Source organism: Pieris napi, chromosome 19 (genome assembly GCF_905475465.1).
Source record: "Pieris napi chromosome 19, ilPieNapi1.2, whole genome shotgun sequence".
Taxonomy (NCBI): domain Eukaryota; kingdom Metazoa; phylum Arthropoda; class Insecta; order Lepidoptera; family Pieridae; genus Pieris; species Pieris napi.
In genome coordinates this window covers 1,083,190-1,104,360 of record NC_062252.1, presented here as the reverse complement: position 1 = coordinate 1,104,360, position 21,171 = coordinate 1,083,190, and the positions used below count along the sequence as shown (strand labels likewise).

At 35.5% G+C, this 21,171-nt stretch overlaps 1 protein-coding gene across 1 annotated transcript in view; it reads left to right on the top strand.

Moving 5' to 3' along the window:
• Positions 1-20,863, top strand: part of LOC125059336 (calsyntenin-1) — a 159,774-nt gene extending 138,911 nt beyond the window's left edge. The window contains exons 2-20 of the mRNA XM_047663714.1: positions 5,659-5,819; positions 9,235-9,356; positions 10,018-10,229; positions 10,758-10,904; positions 11,692-11,892; positions 12,254-12,334; positions 12,699-12,881; positions 13,397-13,524; positions 14,019-14,199; positions 14,854-14,991; positions 15,413-15,545; positions 15,849-16,042; positions 16,302-16,480; positions 16,854-16,970; positions 17,618-17,710; positions 17,893-18,007; positions 18,222-18,433; positions 18,718-18,832; positions 19,028-20,863. Of these exons, the coding sequence (XP_047519670.1) occupies positions 5,659-5,819; positions 9,235-9,356; positions 10,018-10,229; positions 10,758-10,904; positions 11,692-11,892; positions 12,254-12,334; positions 12,699-12,881; positions 13,397-13,524; positions 14,019-14,199; positions 14,854-14,991; positions 15,413-15,545; positions 15,849-16,042; positions 16,302-16,480; positions 16,854-16,970; positions 17,618-17,710; positions 17,893-18,007; positions 18,222-18,433; positions 18,718-18,832; positions 19,028-19,095 (2,780 nt within the window). The 3' untranslated portion in view covers positions 19,096-20,863. The remainder of the gene's footprint in view (positions 1-5,658; positions 5,820-9,234; positions 9,357-10,017; positions 10,230-10,757; positions 10,905-11,691; positions 11,893-12,253; positions 12,335-12,698; positions 12,882-13,396; positions 13,525-14,018; positions 14,200-14,853; positions 14,992-15,412; positions 15,546-15,848; positions 16,043-16,301; positions 16,481-16,853; positions 16,971-17,617; positions 17,711-17,892; positions 18,008-18,221; positions 18,434-18,717; positions 18,833-19,027) is intronic.
• Positions 20,864-21,171: the final 308 nt, after the last annotated feature.

The window sequence follows — 21,171 nt, the reverse complement described above, 5'->3', positions numbered from 1 at the left end:
ACTAACATATGGATATTTTGCTATGCATTGAGGTTGTTCACTTTTCCGGAATAAAAAACTATGTAAGTAGGTACGTACTAAATAAAACTATTTTTGAAGTGAATTTCTCCCATTTGGTTTTAGTTAATAATGTTTTTTTTTTAATACGCCCTTCATGAAAACTTAAGTTAACGAAATAATTAGTATTAGTAAAATTATAATATTGAAAATACTGTTTTGTTAGGATTCAAATCTAGGATTTCCTGTTTAAAGATTCAACGTCGATTTATTTGAACCTACTTTATTTGAGGCAGTTATTCAAAAATAAAAAATCAAAATCATTTATTCATATAGGTAACACAATGTACACTTCTAATTTTACATTTACTGCCAGTTCACAAATCAAGGGCGTAGAACGGGAGAGAAGAACTGGCAATAAACTCTCCGCCACTCTCTATTCGTGTTCTTACTATTTTTATCGTAACATAATCAACATTAATGTTAAGGGCCTGTGTACTGAATAGTGAAGTGGTTATTTTTGTATTCAAAGCGCGGGCGGAAAGGTCTTGCTGAAGGGTAATTTACGATTCCGCCTCGCCATAAACTATCGTTGACTGGAATATTTAACTTTCAATACGCTTTTTCGGGTTTTGGGTTATAAAGTATAACATTTGTTTAAGGGTTTGAACGTAAAAGATGAGACTTACTGTAAGGACTAGTTGATCTAGTCCTTAAGTTAGGAAATTAGACACTGCAATAATGACTTGATTAACTATAATTAACTTCACTGACTAAACGTAAACAAAGTCAATGTCAATCATTTATTCATATAGATAAATGTAAACTTATGAACGTCAAAAAAAGAAATATGTATATATGAAATGCTTCTAATATTACATTTACTGCCAGTTCTCAAATCAAGGGCGTAGAACGGAAAAGAAGAACTGGCAATATACTCCCCGCCACTCTTTTTAATCGCCAAGTTTTTTTGTTTCAAACAATGTTTATAAGGAGCTGCAACCATTGCCCCATGTTCCACATGACATCTTAAGTCAGCAATAATAATAAAATAAATTAAAAACAAAGATTTTTGTCCTCCATCATTTTGGCTTCAAGTGTGCGATGATTGATAACATTTGGTTTGCGCTTCTAATTATTTACTAAAATATGTAACTTAACTAATATTAGGTTAGTATGTCAACTGTATTAGGTAACGCAAACCATTTCCCATATAAAAAATACAAATAAGTGAATTATGCCTGGTATAAAAACATCATTGTAATTGGCCATTGTGCGAGCGTTATTAAATTACGTAAATGTGTTGCGGGGCGTAACGTAAATTTATTTCGCCCACGTAAATCTCAATTGCTGGCTTTTGCTGAGTAATCGTATGTTTTTAGATTTTCCAGCTTTGAATGGGCGAAATTTACACCGCTTTTCACGTCATTGTGGTTATTATTTTTATGAATAATTCATGCTCAATTAAGGAGTGGTGTTGGCCCAGTGAGAGGTACGTTCGAACCCCATCTTTGCACCAATGGATTTCCTATGTGATAGCACGTCCATTTCACACTTCACCGTGTGAGCGAGTCTATACTCGCATAGGAAAACATGTCTTAGACCTAAAAATCGACGTTGTGTGTCAGGTCAAGAAGGCCGATCTCTTTGCCTAAGAAAATAAGTTCGCTGAGTGCTAAGCATATACAGCAAACTCCACAAAGATCTGTGCCAGTACTCTAACGTCGAATAATACCAATCCCGTCGTTTTTGTATCCAATTTCGATGTAATCTCAATATTGGTAGCGCTGCAATTCGAAACTTCAGGATTGAAAGTTACAGAGTACTGACGCTGTATTTTCATTTCATGTGCGCACAAGGACTTAGGGGAGGCTTTGACGGGAAACAGTAAATAAATGAAAAGATAACCAAAGAAAAATAGTCTCTCATTCATTAGTTTCCCCAGAGCCTGATGAAAACCCCCTTCGAACGGGAAAATGGAAAATCTGTGAACCCTGAATAACAGGGGTTGCATTATTTTTCACCCTTTCTCTTTCACACCCTACAAGGCATTTATCGTTGTTCCTGTAAACATCAGAGCTTGCGACAGGGTTGTCACTTATAAAATGGCATTTGAAAACAATTAAAGTATATTTTAACTTTATTTACTGTACTATAATAATCATACTAATAGCCCGTTTAATTACCAATCATTACAAAAGAATATAAAGCTTAGATTTGTTATATACATTTTATATTTTTTTTCTTGTTATCCTAGCTAACTTCAGCCCTGCGATTCTGTAACTCACTTCACGAACTCACACAGCGGTTTTCGCATCGGCGGTCGCTCTCAAATCAGTCGTGAAGCAGTCATTTTCTAGTCAAGTACAAGCTCCCACCTTTTCAGAATGCCAAAACATAAAATGTGAGTGAGTGAGTTCGTGAAGTGAGTTACAGAATCGCAGGGCTGTACCGTTAATCGGAACCCCTTCACGGGTAAACACCTCTTCCAGCTTTTTCCAAATATCTCTGCCCTGACTTTCTTTGTCCATTCGCTTCCCGCTAACCCTTTTCGTAAATCATATATAAAAATAAATCAATAAAATCTGTACTATATAAGTAGGTATTTGTTTATAAATATTTTATTCATACAAAATAAATCAGTCCAATTGCGCCCAAAATTTAAGTAAATTTAAGTACACTCTATCTATTAAATATATCTAGTACTTTCATTACAACGTACAAGTAGTTTTGTAACGCGCAGCCCGGACATACAACGACCAATATTTAAGCCTTGATTTGTTTAAGCTGTCTCGGAATATGCTTAAAAAGAAGATTAAGAATCCATATCGCAAAATCACCTGCATCATGAGCACACCCCACATACACACTTTTACAACATCACACAACACAGCCGAATTAGAAATGTTTGAACCTTTTTGTATATAAAATGTATTTCATCTTTGGCTTTATCTTTAGTATAATTGTTTTTCGTTATAAAATATTTACGTTAGCTGTAAGGAGACGAATAGATAATAATTATATAATATTAATATTGGACTCAGTAAACGAAACCCTAGGTTATCATTCCTCAATTCCCAGTGTTGCTAACCATGAATAATATACTTGTAGAAGTACAAAGGAATTTACGACATGAACCCTAAACCCGGACATTCGTCAAATCGGGATGTTAACCCAGGATAGGCGTCATAAATCCGGATTCGATTCTCGGTCGGTAAAATTGACGATTTGGTTAAAATGGGGTTTAGGGCGTTAGTTTATAACTGTACATTAAAACATGTATGTATGTTATATTAAAACTACTGTTCCAGGTACTCTATTTACTCTATGGACTTCTTCTATCTATGTGCTCATTTAATATTCTCTCGAACGGTGAAGGAAAACATAGTGAGGAAACTGGCTTGTCTTAAACTCAAAAAGTCGACCTATTTGCCTATTAGATTGATAAATGATCATGAAACAGGTACAGAAATCTGAGGCCCAGACCTAAAATGGTTGTGACGCTATTGATTGATTGATTTAATTTATAAAGTGTAAGTTGTTACTTGATTATTAATTTTGTTTTAATATGTCAAGTGAATGGCGTAATGATTTTTTATTTTATTTATCCTCTCAAACATCACACATGCAAAGGACAATCAAATACTTATGAATAAAATGAAATATATGTTAGAAAGAAGATATACACGTCTGAAAAAGACATGAGAACTTAAGAAGGCGCAGTGCGAACCAGATCCATGCAACTTCCTCATAATGGAGTAGCAATATATAATAGCACACAACTACCGAGGGGACTTTTTGTATAGAAGAAGTCGTCGACAGATCCTTAATAAAAAACTTGGCATTTAAAAAGCTGTGGACTTTCTTGCCAGTTCTTCTCGTTCTATGCCCGTGATTTGGGTAGTAAATGTAAATTTTGACCTTCCTGTTTTTAATATTGACCTGCATAAGGGTTAAGTTACTGATTTTATTAGGTTTTGTTAATCCCAGCACGAATTGCTGTGTCAGTGTCTCGGGGTGGACTGCGGAGGACAGCGGAGAGCTGGAGCACTGAGGCGCGCCAAACAATTACTTATGTAAAACATTAAATTAATGTAATTTTATCCTTTTTTTTTACTGAAATGGATTACTTGGCTTGCGATAAAATATATCGTGTAAGTTTCAAAATCATGTTCTATATACATTTTCGTCATAAAATGAATTCAAAGTGTCAATAATTGCCTATATTTGGATTTTTTTTCTATCGAGCGAAGTTATATAAATCGTATATAGTGTATCGATCTTTCAAAATGGATATATAAACTACTAAACTCCACCATATGTTTTTTCATTTCATACTTCAAGAAACGATGACGAAAAATGGAAAGACACAATGTACTTTTTTGGAGTTTGGCGACAAGATAGGACCTTAAAAAGAGATCAATGCGTTAGGCATTCTTTAATGAATAAAGGGTTAAGTTACCTTAATTCAGCACGATCAGAGCATAACTTCTATTTTTACGAATTTAATATGTTCTACATCCTTTTACTATTCTAATTTATGGTGTTTATATTTTCACCTCAATATATAAAAGATTTTGGGTTTTATCGTGGTTTTTCTTTACAAATATTTGTAAAGAAATCATAGTTATTTCATAACTTTTACATCGTATTTGGTTTTGCTATTGTTATACTCGACGCAGGCGTACCTTGAAAGCTTTTTTAACCGAGAGACAGGTTACAGACTATACCAAGAATTGGTCATGCCATCTGTGCCACAGTTGACACAGAACAATATTAGACCACAGTTTTCAAACTATTTGACCCTTATTGCACCTCGAATTATTTCCGGGCATTATCACTTACCCAATGCTGGCGTTTCTCCAAATTGCAAGCACATCGGGGCCATACATTATTCAACAATCTATCGGTTTGTAATGAATGAAGTTTTAAGTGGCTTTCGCAAAGTTTAAGAGTTTTACATTTCTTTCTTTCATTGTTTACTTGCGAAGCGGAACTGAATATGCTGAAACAAAATAGGTATATAATATTTATTTATTCACACTTCGATACATTTCTATAAAAACAAATAATACATAAACATTATAAGGGATGCAACGGGCGGCATTATCGCTCTCAATCAAACTATACCAGACAACCGTAGTAAGGGGAAGAACTAAAAACAAATATGATGGGTAAAATGCAAGAAGTGCATAACCAAATCTTAAAAAATTATAGACCCTTAATCTAAAATAATTAATAAAATAAACTAAAAAGCTAATCTGACGTATCAATGAATTGTATAATATGTATTGTCTTTGGTGTACGCAAATTAAATAAAACTTAATAGAAATGAAATATTTTACGTTATTTTGCATTTGAAATGCTAATCCACTGACTAACTGTTTGACCACGAATAATGTGTAACTTGTATAATGTTATAATGTAAATATTCGTTATATCCGTTAAAGAAGTTAAACAAATCGAAAATAATACGATCTTTAATTTTGTTTTTTAGCGGTGTTAGTTTCGTAGCTACTAATCTAAATAGCTCCATTTTGAATCTCACTATTCCGTGTGTGCACTTGACGTCCCGAGTTGGATGTGGAAATGGTTTTTGAGTAAAAAAAAAATATGTTTATGCTACTTAAATTTTAGTTCTTATAGTTTCCTTTTTTTTAGACATTCCATACTTGGAGCTCGCAGAGCCGGATGAGGGATACCATGGGCTGATCAGAGAGAACGAGACGCTGGTGGAAGTGAGGCCCACGATACGTGCCAGGGGTCCGCTATGCTCCTTCCTCATACTGAATAATAAGCATCATGGGGAGGCGCCGTTCGAGGTAAGATTACGTTTCCTTATATTATTAATTTGGTTTTTTATGTAACATTAATTAGGTTTATATACTAATTCAACTTAGGGTTCTTCAAGAAAAGAGCGTACCGAATCTTGAAAGGTCGGCAACGCACTTGCGAGCTTTCTGGCAATGTCCATGGGCGGCGGAATCACTTAACATCAGCTGATGAGCCTGCCTGATCCTGCCCGTTTGCCTCCTATTACATAGTAAAAGGTTATGTTAGGTTACATAACTCTCGTATCGAGTCAAATCGTTACTAGGCAATCAACATGCAAACTTTATACATTCAGTGTGCGATCTAGTGTCGCAATTGCAGAAAAATGGTACTAGAATTGTACTAAAATTATTGGACCGTGTTCACTTTTATTTGTCCATTTTATTCTGCACAATACAAAAAGTTGTCATTCTATAGGTTTCGTATTCATCATTTTGATATTCCAGTTTTTACAAAAGGGAATAAAAGTAATTTTGTGTTTGTTATTGATTCGCTTTTGTTGATTGAAATTATATTGACTCACAGTTTTTTTATATTATGTTAGTTTCTGCTGTTTATAAATCCAAAATTAATAATTGTAAAGTCGAAGGAAAAGAAGGAAACACTCTTAAGAATAGGTGGTAATAGAGTAACGATATTTTTAAAGATTTTAAATTTATCTCGACATTTGTAACGCTGAATTTTTTCCTATATATGACGGCATATAGCAATTGAATAATTAGGCTGAGTCCCCTGTAACATAGTTATAATCGTAATACGTTTTACATAACTTTTCACTAATTTAATAATAAAAAATATACAATAGCATAATTTGAGACTTTTAAAATAAACAGCTTATTAGGTTTTACGCCCCAAATACTCCTTTACGTTGTCCGTAAAACACCAAGAAGTTATCAGTCTCAAGTGTTCACCAAAATCGTAACCTTTAACATTAATGAAGTTTACGATCACGAATGCGATTGTAAAATTCCTGTCGCACTTTACGAGTGAAGTAAGCAACGATTTCTCATGAGAAATCTACCGCATATAGGATGTTGTAATTTGAGCTTTATTGCGTTGAGAATAAGCTTTCACGTGTTATAAAGCGATATTTTTATTCAATTTTAAAATTTATTGCCGCTGGCAACGTCTTTGATGGGATATTTTATAACGTGTCCAATATTTGTCACGAAAGAGTTATCGTAAGTAAAATTTTAGAACGTGAAGGTAAAATTAATGTTTAAAATTGGAAAGTGTTATGCTTTTTAATAATGATAATTTATTTATTGCAAGAATATGGTACAACAATTTGTAAGGTGGTGCAATCGTAAGTTTGCATATTCTGACACACACAATGGCGCGCAAATTTGTCTTAAGGAATTTAACATTGTTAGTCAAAGTCAATTCTTATATTATTTATATCGTACACATCATATCATACTTTATTAAATTTAGATAACATTTTTCCGCTATGCCACCTACGCTCTTAAAATACGTGATGAATTCTAGGATAGTAGGTTTGTAAAACTGTAAAAAAAAAATTGAGACTTATTAGGATAAAAGGATTCACCCTCTCTAAATTAGAAAATTCACTGATTTCATTCAAGTATCTAAATTAAGATAATAAAGTCTCGAATCGGCCTCTTCCTTATAAACCTCACGTAAGGTTTTAAACGGTATTTCTGGTAGTAGCCCGTGTATCGGATGTGATATTATTGTATTTGACAATTCTGAATTCGCTTGATAAATAGGAATTTGTATGACAGTATGCCTTTGTCAGCATATCTCAATTCAATTGACTGCAAGTCTGGAAATCTAATTCCGGGAATGTCTCCGTCAAAGGATTATTATTAGTTGTTCCTCTGTTAGGGTGATACACGGGAGCAAAGCGTAAATAACTTTGATGGTACATGATTTTGTTTAATAACGGCTGATTCTATTTATTTATTAAGATACATCACATCGTATATTATGCATTTTCTACTATATGTTACATTCTAAAATATATGACAATTATAGTAAACATATATACTTTTTACAGAAAGTAAAAATATTACACTTCCAATTTTAGATTTTACTTGTAATTTATTGCTTAACAATGCGTATTAGGTACCTACCAGATAGGCGCTTAATAATGTTTTTTTTAAAATGATCAGCCCACTACCGAATATATCAAGCTGTACTTAGACATAGACTTAACATTTATTACAAACAAAAACACACACATATAAACACAAAAAATAACAATTATCAAGGAAAAATTAAAATGAGAGATGTCAAAAAAAAAAAAAAAAATTTATAAAAAACCCATTCGGTTCGTTTCAAATGTGTAATGCGTGTGTGCTGTGGCTGTTATTGGCCCCGGCCTAGCTTTATGCTGCGGAGCAGACTGTTCCACAGCGCTGGTCATTCTGCCAGAGACCACAGCAGCTAGTTTGCGCCTCAGTCGCAAAAAAAGAAAGAAAAGGAATGTAATAAATAGTTAGTAGAAAAAATAATAATAAAAGTTACCAGTGTACGTAATGAAGTATTGTGTAAAGGTGTATAGTAAAATTAAGAAACATGTAAATAAAATAAAATTAAAAGTTAAAAATAAGAATATTTTTTTTTGGCGGGTCAAAAACTAGATTTCGTGGGATTTTTGTTGATTTAGTCTATACTATTATTTATAGAATTTAAGTGAAATTAAATCTTTTGCCTAAAAGCATCAAAGGTCAAAGGCTATTTCTGTTGTAAATAAATGATCCATTTCCATTTCAATTCCATTTTGTTGTCGGCTTTAGAGGTATATTTAAAATGAAAGCACTTTGAAGGATCACGAAGCATAGGTATATGTCGGAGAATTATCGTCACTCCATCGATATTGACATTGCCATTAGCGGGCTTAGTGGAGGGTCATATGAATTATGATTCCTTTTAACACTTTAGCCTTAATTATAACGAGCACGTACAGGACACCGATCTCACTTTTAACCATAATCTACCGACCCAACTCGGTCTAACCTCTCATCACCACAATGCTGCCAAACTGACTACTTAACTACTTAACTGTCCAAAGTCAAAATGGCGCCTCGACCCCTCTCGAGGCATTTGTTCTGCTCTGAGAGAGAGAATATTGGAATATTCATACTTATATTCGTTAAGTAAAAATTAAAGAATATCAAATCGAGTCAAAATAAATTATGATTCTTAAGAGTAATAGAAGGAATCTTAGATTGGTTTTTCTGTGCGATTTTTCAAAAAATTTTCTCAATTTAAAGATCACGTCTCAGAGGCTAAAACATTAGCATTTAAAAAGTACTAGTTGGCCCGTTTTCGAGTTTTGAGCATAGCAACATATTTTGGATTCATTTATATAAATATTTTCCCTCGAGAGCGCTAACCCTTGTCTACGAATTGTATTTTATTTGAGCATAATGTTGACAGATAATGGTGATTGACGAGAATGAGGCGCGACTGCGGGTCCGGTACCCGCTAAACTGTGAAAAGAGACGAAATTACAAATTTGACATCGCCGCTGTCGGATGTGACGGCTCCTATTCTAACACGTAAGTATTTCACTTGAATAATGGGATTATCCCTAATAAGCGATTACACAACTATTAGGGAGAAATAAAGTGATTGGGGTACAGTGTTAGAAAGTTCTATGTTTACAAAAGTTGTGGTTGAGCAGTGTTGGCCTAGTGGCTTCAGTGTGCGACTCTCATCCCTGAGGTTATAGATTCGATCGCCGGCTGTGCACCAATGGAATTTCTTTCTATGTGCGCATTTAACATTCGCTCGAACGGTGAAGAAAAACATCGTGAGGAAATTCATGCCTTAGACCCAAAAAGTCCTCGGCCTGTGTCAGGCACAGGAGGCTGATCACCTACTTGCCTATTAGATTGACAAATGATCATGAAACCGGTACAGAAATCTAATGAACCTATAAAAGGTTGAAGTTATTTTTTATATGTTTCGGTCACCTAGTTAAGGAGAAGAAAGAGAGAAACTATGAAAGCATATACATAGTATAAACAATGAGATGCAAAAACAATAATCAATAATAGCAAAAAGATTTTACTGACTTATAGAAGTACCCTCCTTTCTATTGTGTGAGAATCTATTCTTCTTTATTTTACGAGTTGAGCATAGAAAGAAAGTACTTTGTACAAGGATCTATATTTGTGCATATACAATATTATAATCTGTAATTGGTATGGTTTCCAGCGTCCCGGTCCACATAACAGTAACGGACGTGAACGAATTCGCACCAATCTTCAGCCAAGCGGCGTACGTTCGTTCTGTGGACGAAGGCAAGATTTACGACGAAATTGTTAAAGTTGAGGCCACTGATCGGGACTGTACACCGCGATATGGAGATATCTGCAAATACGAGATCTTGACTGATAAAAGTCAGCCGTTTACTATTAATAATGAAGGTAAGATATTACACAATATTATGGGCAGCTATATACTCTCAGCCCTGTCGGAAAGGGAAGTGGGCAGAGTGAGTATGTAGGTCACTCGCTGCCACTGCTACTGAGAGCTGAGTATGAACACTCACTGACGATGAGCAAGAAGTATTTAGGGAAATGTTTTGAGTTTAAATGCGGTATATACGCAAAAAGTACTGGGTTCTTAAGAAGATGTATGTTAGATATATGTTACAGCCTTCGATTGTAGTAGAATTTGATTAACTATTTATAATTAATAATAATCCGGTTGATATAAAATTATTGTTTTAAATTTTGTCAAAAAGTCGATCGCATTAAACAATCAACGCAGTGTCCCAATTTCTATTGGAGAGATAGACTTCTAGTATATAATTTATATATTTTTTTAACTTTCAATGTTCGCCTCACTAACTTACGGATTTCCCACTTTTTTTTAATAAACACAATTGTCATTAAGTTCGAGTAACGTATATCAAATAATCTCATCATAAAAACGTTTAATAAATATTCCAGGTGTAATCCGCAACACGGAACCACTAGACTACGAGAAGTCTCACAACCACATCTTATCAGTGGTGGCGTACGACTGTGGTATGATGCAATCCGCACCAGTCATGGTCACCATCAAAGTAAACAAGCCCTGCAGAGCTGGATGGAAAGGTTAGTACAAATGTAAAGTTATATAAAAGTTTGAGTTGATTTGACCAAACCAACAAAAGAATACTATATGTCAAATAGTGATACTGTAGGTTTTCTAAATGAAAACCTGTTGGTTTTTCCAATACTAGAGTTTCCTATATGATACTCAATTTTTTCTTGTCATAGTGGAATTCAAAGTAACAGTACAAAATTCGACTAAAACCCCTGTACAGGTTCCCAGTAATTGTGTAATTTATTTTAAAATTTATATTAAATAAATGTCAGGAGTATCTATATAGTATAATATGTAGTAATGTGTATTGGCAAGCTACACTAGATAACTAAATATATGAGGGGGTAAAACCGAAGAACAGACAGAGGTTCAGATGTAGGTACCCTAAAATAAATAGTGAATATATAAATAAGTACGGTATGTCTGCACCAAGGCACCTAAGGTAACTGACAGAGCTTTACCAGAAGAATCAAAGATTTTATCAAAGATATCGGGCATGCTCATCACGATAATGAAGAGCTTGAAGGCGGCTTCGCCACTTTGCGAGAAAGCGAGAAATGAATAAGACAGAACAATATTCAAATCTAATTTATTGTAATATAGTATATAAAACAACATCTTAAATACTACTTACACCTATTCACACATACATAATATTACTCCTGTGAGCTGTCGGTGTATCGCGCACTTTCAGCTGTTAAAATGTGGAACAGCCACGTGACCCGTGTCAGCAGTTGGTCAAATTAAATCTTTTTAATAATTTTTCTACTAACTAATATGTAAATTACGTTACAGGAATCGCAGAACGCGTGGACTACGCTCCCGGCACTGGCCCTCTGGCCCTATTCCCCGCTGCGAGATTGGAAGCGTGCTCGAGTGACGAACGCTGCCCCGGCGTGACGCGGATTCAGGCCGCCGTGACACTGCAAGCGTCACGCGTGGGCGTCGCATGCGATCGCGACACGTATACGTTGCAGGCACAGAAGTCCATTTGCGGTAAGTCGATCGTTCATGAAAAGGCCAAAATTAGCCTTTGTGTTATTTATAATTTAACATTATAAGAAGCAAAGAAGAGAAATGCACAAAAGATGTAGTAGAATGGTATCCAAGAGAAGGTAAAAGGAAGAAGGGATGTCAAGTAAAAAGGGGCTGGTCTGTCGAAGAGATGGATCAGAATGGGCTGATAGGGGTGGCCTATGTCAGATGATTATGTATAGCCTGACCATAATCTTGGTTGCCAAAAAGAATTCAAATCAATTTTTTTTCTTACTAATTATGTATTATTTGTATGCAACCAACGGTCAGAGAATAAAAACTTGATTTATTATTTATGTACTAATTATCAAATAAATATCAGGTATGGAATCCAACACGATTGATTTACTACCAAGCCCTGGCGTTGGAAACGAATGGACCAAGTCTTTGAAGCCTGATTCGGGTAAGAATTGTTGAAATTGTGTTAGTCAAATCACTTAAATGTTAACACCTAAAGATAACAATGAAAATGTACTTAGAATATCTCCTTGCGAATACCTTTTTCGTACTCTTAATGTCTCCTGAAGCTAGAAAGCATAAAACAAGCACGACATGACAAATTATTTGGAAATGAAAAATACCGTACTATATACCGTACCGTTACCATGGTTACGTTCACGCTTTATACTTAAGCTGATTAAAAGCTTTCGTACTTTCTTAATTAATAGTGTACTGGTGATTCAAATGCTTACTTGATGTCTATAATTTTTTTTATGTTGATTTTAAATCTTTAAGATTATCTGATTTATGATTATGTATTTATGCAGGTCGTGATGGTGAACAAATGTTTGAATTCGACGGTGAGTCTACGTCAGCCGTGGTGCCAGAATCACTGATGAAGCACACCCTCGGGACCACCTTCTCAGTCTCCACCTGGCTCCGTCACGCCCCACCGCCGGACCACGACAAGCATCGCAAAGAGCATATCCTGTGTCTCGCTGATGACCATAGTAAGTTTTATATGACAATCATCAATTATTTATCTGTCAAAAATTGTCACAGTCTTAATATTGCTTATAATTCAAGACTATACTTCACAGAAATGTAGTTATGTAATTTAGGATATATGCATGGTGCGACCCTATTTTCTCCCGACCTTTAAAGGGAAGATTTTCGACCAGTCTTACCACTGACTGGTGTGAAGGTCTCAGTATATATAGGTATAAGTCAAGATTATCTTTAGCGGTCGCAATAGCTTTTTTAGCGATTCAGGGTGTGATTTGTAAGCGCATCTTGTGGCATCGAATTTCATAACACAGAGTTTTCTAAGATTATTATTACAAATCCACCTTCATTTTGTAACGATTAATCTTATCTTATTATTTCCCTGTTATATAGTTATTAGCATAAATCTCTCTTCTACTTTTTTCTAATCTCTTCTCTAGAGATTTTCTTCAAGAAAACTACTAACTTTTTGGTCTAATATTTTTCATTACTTTTTTATTGACAAATAATAAATTTCCAGAAATGAACAGACACCACTACGCGTTGTTCGTGCGAAACTGTCGTCTGATCCTTCTCCTGAGGAGAGACTTTGGTGAGGGTGATCTGAACATCTTCAGACCTGCTGAGTGGCGCTGGAAGCTACCAGAGGTTAGTAGATGAGCATAATTTAAATTATTCCGGTAAATAGGATATATATGTATCAGAGATAGAAGCGATTGTAGTGTAGTGTATTAAAATACGTGTCGTATGTGTGTAGTGTCCACAAACATGGTCTTGGATCTGATCTGAAAAACCAACTCTTGAAATAAGATCTATGTTTGATTAACGTTTTGAATTGATTTTGTATGAATGAAGCTAGTATAAAATTCTACCATAAAACTTTTCACCAAATTTGTCTATGGCAATAATAGTGTAGTGTAATGTGCACTCAGTTTACGCACTTAGACGCCCATTTGGTCCGTTATGCGTTCAGTACTGGCGAATAAGCCAGTCTAGCTCCTTCCAGAATCTTAAAAGTTTCATGGACATTTAGCAGGCTTAACGGAGCGACCTCACTAGTCCGAGGATTTTTGTTGTCTGATTGTCTGTCGCGTTTGGCAATATTATTTATTGTCATATAATATGTTTGTTTATTTATACAGGTGTGTGACGATGAATGGCATCACTACGCTGTCAACGTACGTTTCCCGAACGTGGAGTTGTACGTCGACGGCGAGCTTTACCGCGCTTTGGACGGAAAGGGACCGGAAGTTATAGATGACTGGCCTCTTCATCCCGCCCATGGAATTAATACTACGCTCGTGGTTGGGGCTTGCTGGCAAGGTGAGTATATAACTACGAGAACTTGTCTCACAGTTATAGTTGAACCTGCTGGTTTATTTAACAGTGATTTTGTGATTAATAATAAACCATAACTCTTGCGTGCGTGTTAATTTAGTTAGATCTTTGACGTTGAGATAATGTAGTAAGTGATAAAATTTGGAAATTTCATAACAAGACAAGCTTAACTAAATTGAAATTGTTGCAGGAAATTAGTGCTTACATTTTTACTTTATTTTTACATTTGGTCACTTATAAAAGTTACGCCCAGTGCCAAATGTGGAATAAAATGTGACTCAGTCGCATATAAATTTAGATTTGTAAAATATATATATGTATATACATTGCGCACGCAAGATCTAGATGATAAATGTATTTTTTGCGGCCTTCTGTCTGACACTGTCTGTCATTTTTGGATTTGCCGGTTTTCTCACGATGTTTTCCTTCACCGTACGAGCGAGTGTTAGATGCGCACATAGACGTGTGACATTCGTGATTTATTCAGTAGGCCGACCAGTTAAAAAACGCACCTATCGGGTACCTAAGACGTAAAGTTTTTTTAAATTACTAATAAAAAGTAAAGAGTCGCTCCATAATACCTCAATTCTCAATCTCGCTTAGTTCACGTATTTTCATATTGTAAATGAAATATTAAAGGTACAGAAAGCGACATGAAGCACCACCTGCACGGATGGATGGCAGGTCTCGGAGTGGTCGAAGGCGAAGTACAATCTCCAGCAGCTTTACGCTGCGCCGCTAGATGTCGCGAGGGATTGTCTTTGGCGCCTGATCTATGTGAGTATATTTAAATAAATATATGTGTTTAGATTCTATTACCAAGACATGCGGGCCAAGTGTGTTTGTATGTTTATTGTAACTTATTCTATTGTCTTAAATAATATCTTGTTTTATTATTAGTCTTATTCGCCTCTTCAAAGATTTTCTCTCTCATAAGACAAGGCTAGAGAAAGAGAAGAATAAGACTTCAATTGTTTACACTTATGATATATGTAATATATATATTTTTTTAAATATATTACATATTTGCTTGCCCTTTATCCATCGTATTTCTTTTTTTAGCTTTTCCCTTACTGGGGTTGCCTGGAAAAGATCGCTTGTTAGCGATAAGGCCGCCCGTTGCATCCCTTATAATTTTTTATGTATTGTGTTATTTAATGCAACGAAGTGTGAATAATAATGCATCTCTTACTCGCAGACCTGAAATCCGTATCGGTAGAGGGAGACGGCGCATCCGAAGTTGAGACTTTGGTACGTCGTGTCGCATACGGTGATGCACGATCATTCCCGACCCCTGGAAGACGGAACGTACATCTGGATACTACTATCACGTGAGTTTTTTTGTACTTGGTTTTAATTTTACAGGTAGAACTAAAATACGATCTGGCCGAAATCTTATATCTGAACTAAAATAATATCAGATCAAAGTTAGAACATACGCTTGGAAGACTAAATCACATCACACTCAAGTATAATCAATTCTAACAATATAATCAAAACGTAGAACATAATCTACTTTTTTTAAGTCCACTAAAAATTTTACGATATCATATATCAATATTCGTGAAAAAATCACATCTTGATAAAACTGATTATGAATTTTGCTCCTTTTTATAACAAATGTTCCCTTTTAGTTGCGATAACGGCCGTGTGATCAAAGCGAGACCGGCTGAATCATACGTGATGGTACTCTCGCCCCAAACACCAACAATCATGCTGAACGGCAGCTCTGATGCTGCAAGGGATTACGCCCATTTCAGAGCTGGTCTTCCGGTCTTTCCGGACTTGGAAGTTAAGGTTTTGTCACGTGATAGGGATTCACTGAGAGGTAAGTGAAAAATTTCGTTGTAAGATAGTTTTTTTTAGATTTTTTTTTAAATTTAAAAGTTTTTATTTAAAAAATCTAGACTTCGATTCAAATTTGTCAACTTGCCAACCATTGGTGTAGGTTTATTTTAAAAGTAAATCTAATTACTTACTGTACATTAAGTATTTATATAAGATTGTTCTAGAAAAATACTTCTAGTGAATGAAGTTTTCCTTAAACACATTTTGTATTCCCTTTGAAACTGTATACAAATTTACAGAAGCAGACACACAGAAATTAGATTCGTGCGTTGTATCCGTATATCCGGCTTTGAATCCGGATCATGAAGCTCTCGCTCTACGCGGACACTCGGTCCTGCCCGCTTCGGATATCCGGGCAACTCTTACTCGGGATGGAGTCAGTTTAACTGGTGCCGATACTGTGTATAGTTACCAAAAGGTGGGTCGAGTGATTCTTTAGCTATGGGACCATTCAAGTATTACGTAACGTATTTTGGAGAGGGGGGGGGGCTCCTTTTATAAAACGTTACGATGCGGGGCGGGGATTGAATTACGCGTTATTGTTAATATTATTTTCGACTTTCCAGTGCTTTACACCACATAATGGTGACTTTAAGGTATAAAGAGTCACTGGGTGGTCACGAAACATTTACTATACTGGGTATATATGGGTACAGAAAAACGTTACGGCGTGTTACATGGGGGGAGTGTCAATAATATCCAAAAATTGCGTGACGTAATGTACTTGAACGTAATGTTAAAAATTGTTTTTTATTTACAGTTTAGTAAATTTAACTAAATATAATTTTCAGGTCTTACGTGAAATCGAATATAGCAACAAAAAACCTGCCTACTACCTCAACCGCGTGTTTAAGCTCACGTGCTCGGAACTCAACGGACGATTTACGAGCAACGAATACGTGCAAACGGTAATAATCTGCTTTATTAAAAGGAAATTTTATTTTATTTTTGTATAATATCTATCCAAAGAGCCAATACTGGATCGTATAATGTTGTTATATGTACTTTTTCACCTCAAGTTACTTTAGTTTCATTATCGGCTGTCAAGGCAGAATACAAAATACCATCCGTATCACCTCGGCGACCGTCGTTCCACAACTGAGCCTTTTCTAAGGCAGTTTTTGCCGCGCACCCACACTATGTGAAACCAGCTGCCCACTGAAGTATTTTCTAACCAATTCGAGTTAGGGTACTTCAAGAGAAGAGCGTACCAATTCCTATAAGGGCGGCAACGCACTCGCGAGCCCTTTGGTATTGAGAGTGTCCATGTGCATCAGATGAGTCTCGTTGAGCCCGTTTGACGGGTCACAAAAGAACTGAATTTTAATCTTTTATAGAAAATTTAAAGTAATGTACGAGCCAAGGCTTCTTAGTTTTAAGCTTGGCAAGTTCCTCAATCGTCAGCAGGCTCTTCAGCATTATAATCATATCATTTGATAGCATTAATTATTTAGTTATACGTGAGTTGTAAATATAGAGTTGAAATAATAGAGCTGGATGATGAAAAGTAGAAATAAAATTAGACATATACTAATTAAATTTATTAAATTTTCAGTTGACAGTGGTTCATCCCCGAGCCGCAGGTGATTTACACGCCCAAAGGCCGAGTGGACTGGCCGATAAACTTGATGCTGTTGTCAGAGATAAGGTATTTAGGAATCTCAATATAAATTAACGTGATTTAAAGCAAATGGTACTCAAACTCTAAAATTACTTTTAGAATGCCTTGCCTTGTAACACCCTTAACACAATTCATACTTCTTGTTTAATTAAATTATTACTCGAAGTTTTTTGTGTTTGGTCCTTCGAACCGGAATATTTTATTTTTAGTCTGGTGAAGCGGCAGTGGCTGCTCAAGTTCCGCGTGCGTTTGCTGCTCACGCCCTTCACTCCATACATTCCGCTGATATGCCTACACCGCGTTTATTGGATATTCATCATGACAGTAAGTATCTTGCTAAACTCTTTGAGTATAAACTTTTAACTACAACATTTTACTATTAAATATTTAAGAAACTTAAATGTTTTAGGAATAAATTACTGTTGTTAACGAAACACAGTGAGCTTTCGAATGGTCCCCCTGTGGGGCGTGGGGAAACACTGCTCTAGGCCAAACAGTTGCATTAATTATTTATCTCTTTTCTCCTTCCTTTTTTCAGACAACAACGTAGCCCTAGTGATCGGCGCGGTTTGCTTCGGCGCCGTAGTCGTGCTTATAGCTCTGGGCATCGCCCGCGCTCGTGCAGCGCGACACGACGCGACATCGCGCGACTCGCGTGCGACTGTCGCGCGTCACCGTGTGCCGGCGAACGACTCTGAAATGGCCTGGGACGACTCTGCGTTGACTATCACTGTCAACCCAATGGACGAGGTATATATAAATATAAAGAGTAAAGTGTCAAAGTGAAGTGAAAAATTATGGATCATGTGCTATCCCATGGTAGTGTTAAATAATTATGTCGGAATAATAGAAGAAGTTTTAGTTGTAAAATACTTCTTGTATTCGCTTTATGAGTTCCAAACATTTCATCAACTGTTTGATCAGTGTTGCCAGCTACTAAAAATTAAAACTTCCCTTCTACAAACAGAAGGCGCCATCTAGTGAGTATTTAGAGTAAACGGATTTGTAGAAACAATTATTTTTGAATTCCCCAGAGCGCCCCTAAATGTGGCGTGTCGACGAATGGCGCAGTGGCGTGTGACAGTTCGGACGAGTCGTGCTCTGATTCTGACACTGACAGGCATGATTCTTCTGATGAAGAGGATGAAGGTAAAATTGTGACCAGAAACGCTTGTTAGTTGAAACTAGGCGTTGACCGTTATTTTCCAAAATCAACCAATAAGGTTCATTTTCCTGTGATTTTTTATCGTTGTTTTAAACAGAATAATTTTTTCATAGATTATATTTAAATTGAGAATTTTTTTTAATGTGTGTTTTCGGTAATTAAAACAATATTTATTTCAGTAATACAAGGAAAGCAGCACAAGTACAGAAACATCAGCCAGCTAGAGTGGGACAACAGCACGATGTAAGCGTGCCGTCTCGCTCGCACACAGTACTTAACGCACTATCGCCCTCTCACTCTCGCCCGCGCAAACACTATATCTCCGTCTCGCTTGCACAAAGGGATATGTATTGATATTTGGATGAGAAATAATATAAAGATCGCAAATGATCCGCAAACTGTTGAGAGCTATTTTTTTAAATATTAAAGAAATTTGCATTTTTATTGTTATTATACATGTTTTGTTTATCTGTTCTTGTTGTCTTTGACATCTGTTTATATGTTGGCAGTTATTTCGTCATAGACAAGTTGATATGTTAAAATTAATTCGTCGTGTTTATTTCGTAATATTATTTGTTTAAAATTGATATAATTTAATAAAAATACTGTTTTAAGCAAGACTCCAGCGCATTAGCAAATTGCGGATCAAAAATCTCGAATATCTTCATCAAATAGTATTTAGAATTTAAATTTTATTTAACTCATATCAATAAATGTCCCATCGCGAGAATTTCGCACATTTATATAAGGAATTGATTTTGTAAAATGTTTAAGGGACAATCGGTAAGGTTAGGCCAACATGGCCGCGTCAGTCTCAAAATAATCATATCAGATTTATACGTAATAATTTCGCTTGCTTTAGATTCAAAGGCTTTTCTATGTTTCTATATGAAATAGTAGGCGGTTGTAAGAATAGTTAAGTATGTAAAATATATTATAAGCGGTTCAAATATTACTATATTTTCGCCCACATTTCTTGACTTGTAACTTTACGACTTCAACCCGAAGTACAGATACCGGCAAACATCTTGAACAAATGTAGGTCCACTTGGGAGAGTGTCGTGTCGATCGCGTGATTGGTAAATCAGTTGACGTTTGTGTCCCGCGTATGTGTACGATGCGCAAACTTTCCCCTACTCACTTGTTTAATCCTCAAGAAGTTTGCCGGTATCTGTACTTACATGTATGTATTTAATGTCAAAATGGCGTGTAATTCTTAAAGATTTTTAATCTGTTACGCCATCACGAAATTCGTTATATATCCAATGTTACAAGTCCCCCGATACCAGCATTTATTTAGTACAAGCGTTCGTACAAACCGTGTAGTTCCCCTTTCGAGCTTTTTGACGGCTTAAATTATATTAGGTACAGAGTTTGAAATATAGACTTACACATATACTAGGTCACTACTAAACTATATATATATTTTGAATGCGTTAAGATTTTTACTAACAATTAGATAAGTACGTGTTAGTGTGCGCACGCACAAGGGGAATCCCCTAAGTAAGTATAGTTAAAATGTTTCTCGAACGGCACTTGCATATCAGCCTAGAATTATCGATTGGCGGTTTTTGTTGATTTTGTCGGTTTTATGCGTTGCGCGTGCCGTCCGGATTTTTTTAAACGCGATTTTTAATTAGTATTACAGATGATGTACCGCGAAATGCGGGTAGAAAATACGAAAGGGCTCATATTTTATGTTGAAATGAGGGTAGTTGAATTGTTTATGGCAGCTTATTAAACCCGACCTTATAAGCAGATTTTCGTTAATGTTTTAGTGCCATATCTATGCTTTTTCTCTAACTACCGTCCAACGCCCTTTATGATAAATTTTATCCGTTTTGGTCCAGCACTCGATGCACAAATGCAGGCGTTTTGAAATATTTTCGTATTATTTTTTGGTAGCTATTCTTTTTTTAATTTTTTGTATTCTGTATTAACTGTATTAATTAGGTACTTCTTTGATGTATGAATTATTATATTTTAGCTAAAAATAAAGTTGTTTTAAAATATAACGATGTTTTATTGTAGCCCTGAATCCTTTTTTGAATATGACTGTTAAATGTTTATTTTAAATAAACGTGCTAGGTCTGGATATCCATAGTTGCTCCCCTCACACTTAATCGATTATCATTTAGTTTTTATAATTTAATTGTTTTGAGTCAAAGTCAAAAATCATTTATTCATGTATCAATGTACACTTATAAACGTCAAAAAAGAAATACACATTAAATGATTCTAATTTTACATTTACTGCCAGTTCTCAAATCAAGGGCGTAGAACGGAAGAGAAGAACTGGCAATAAACTCTCCGCCATTTTTTT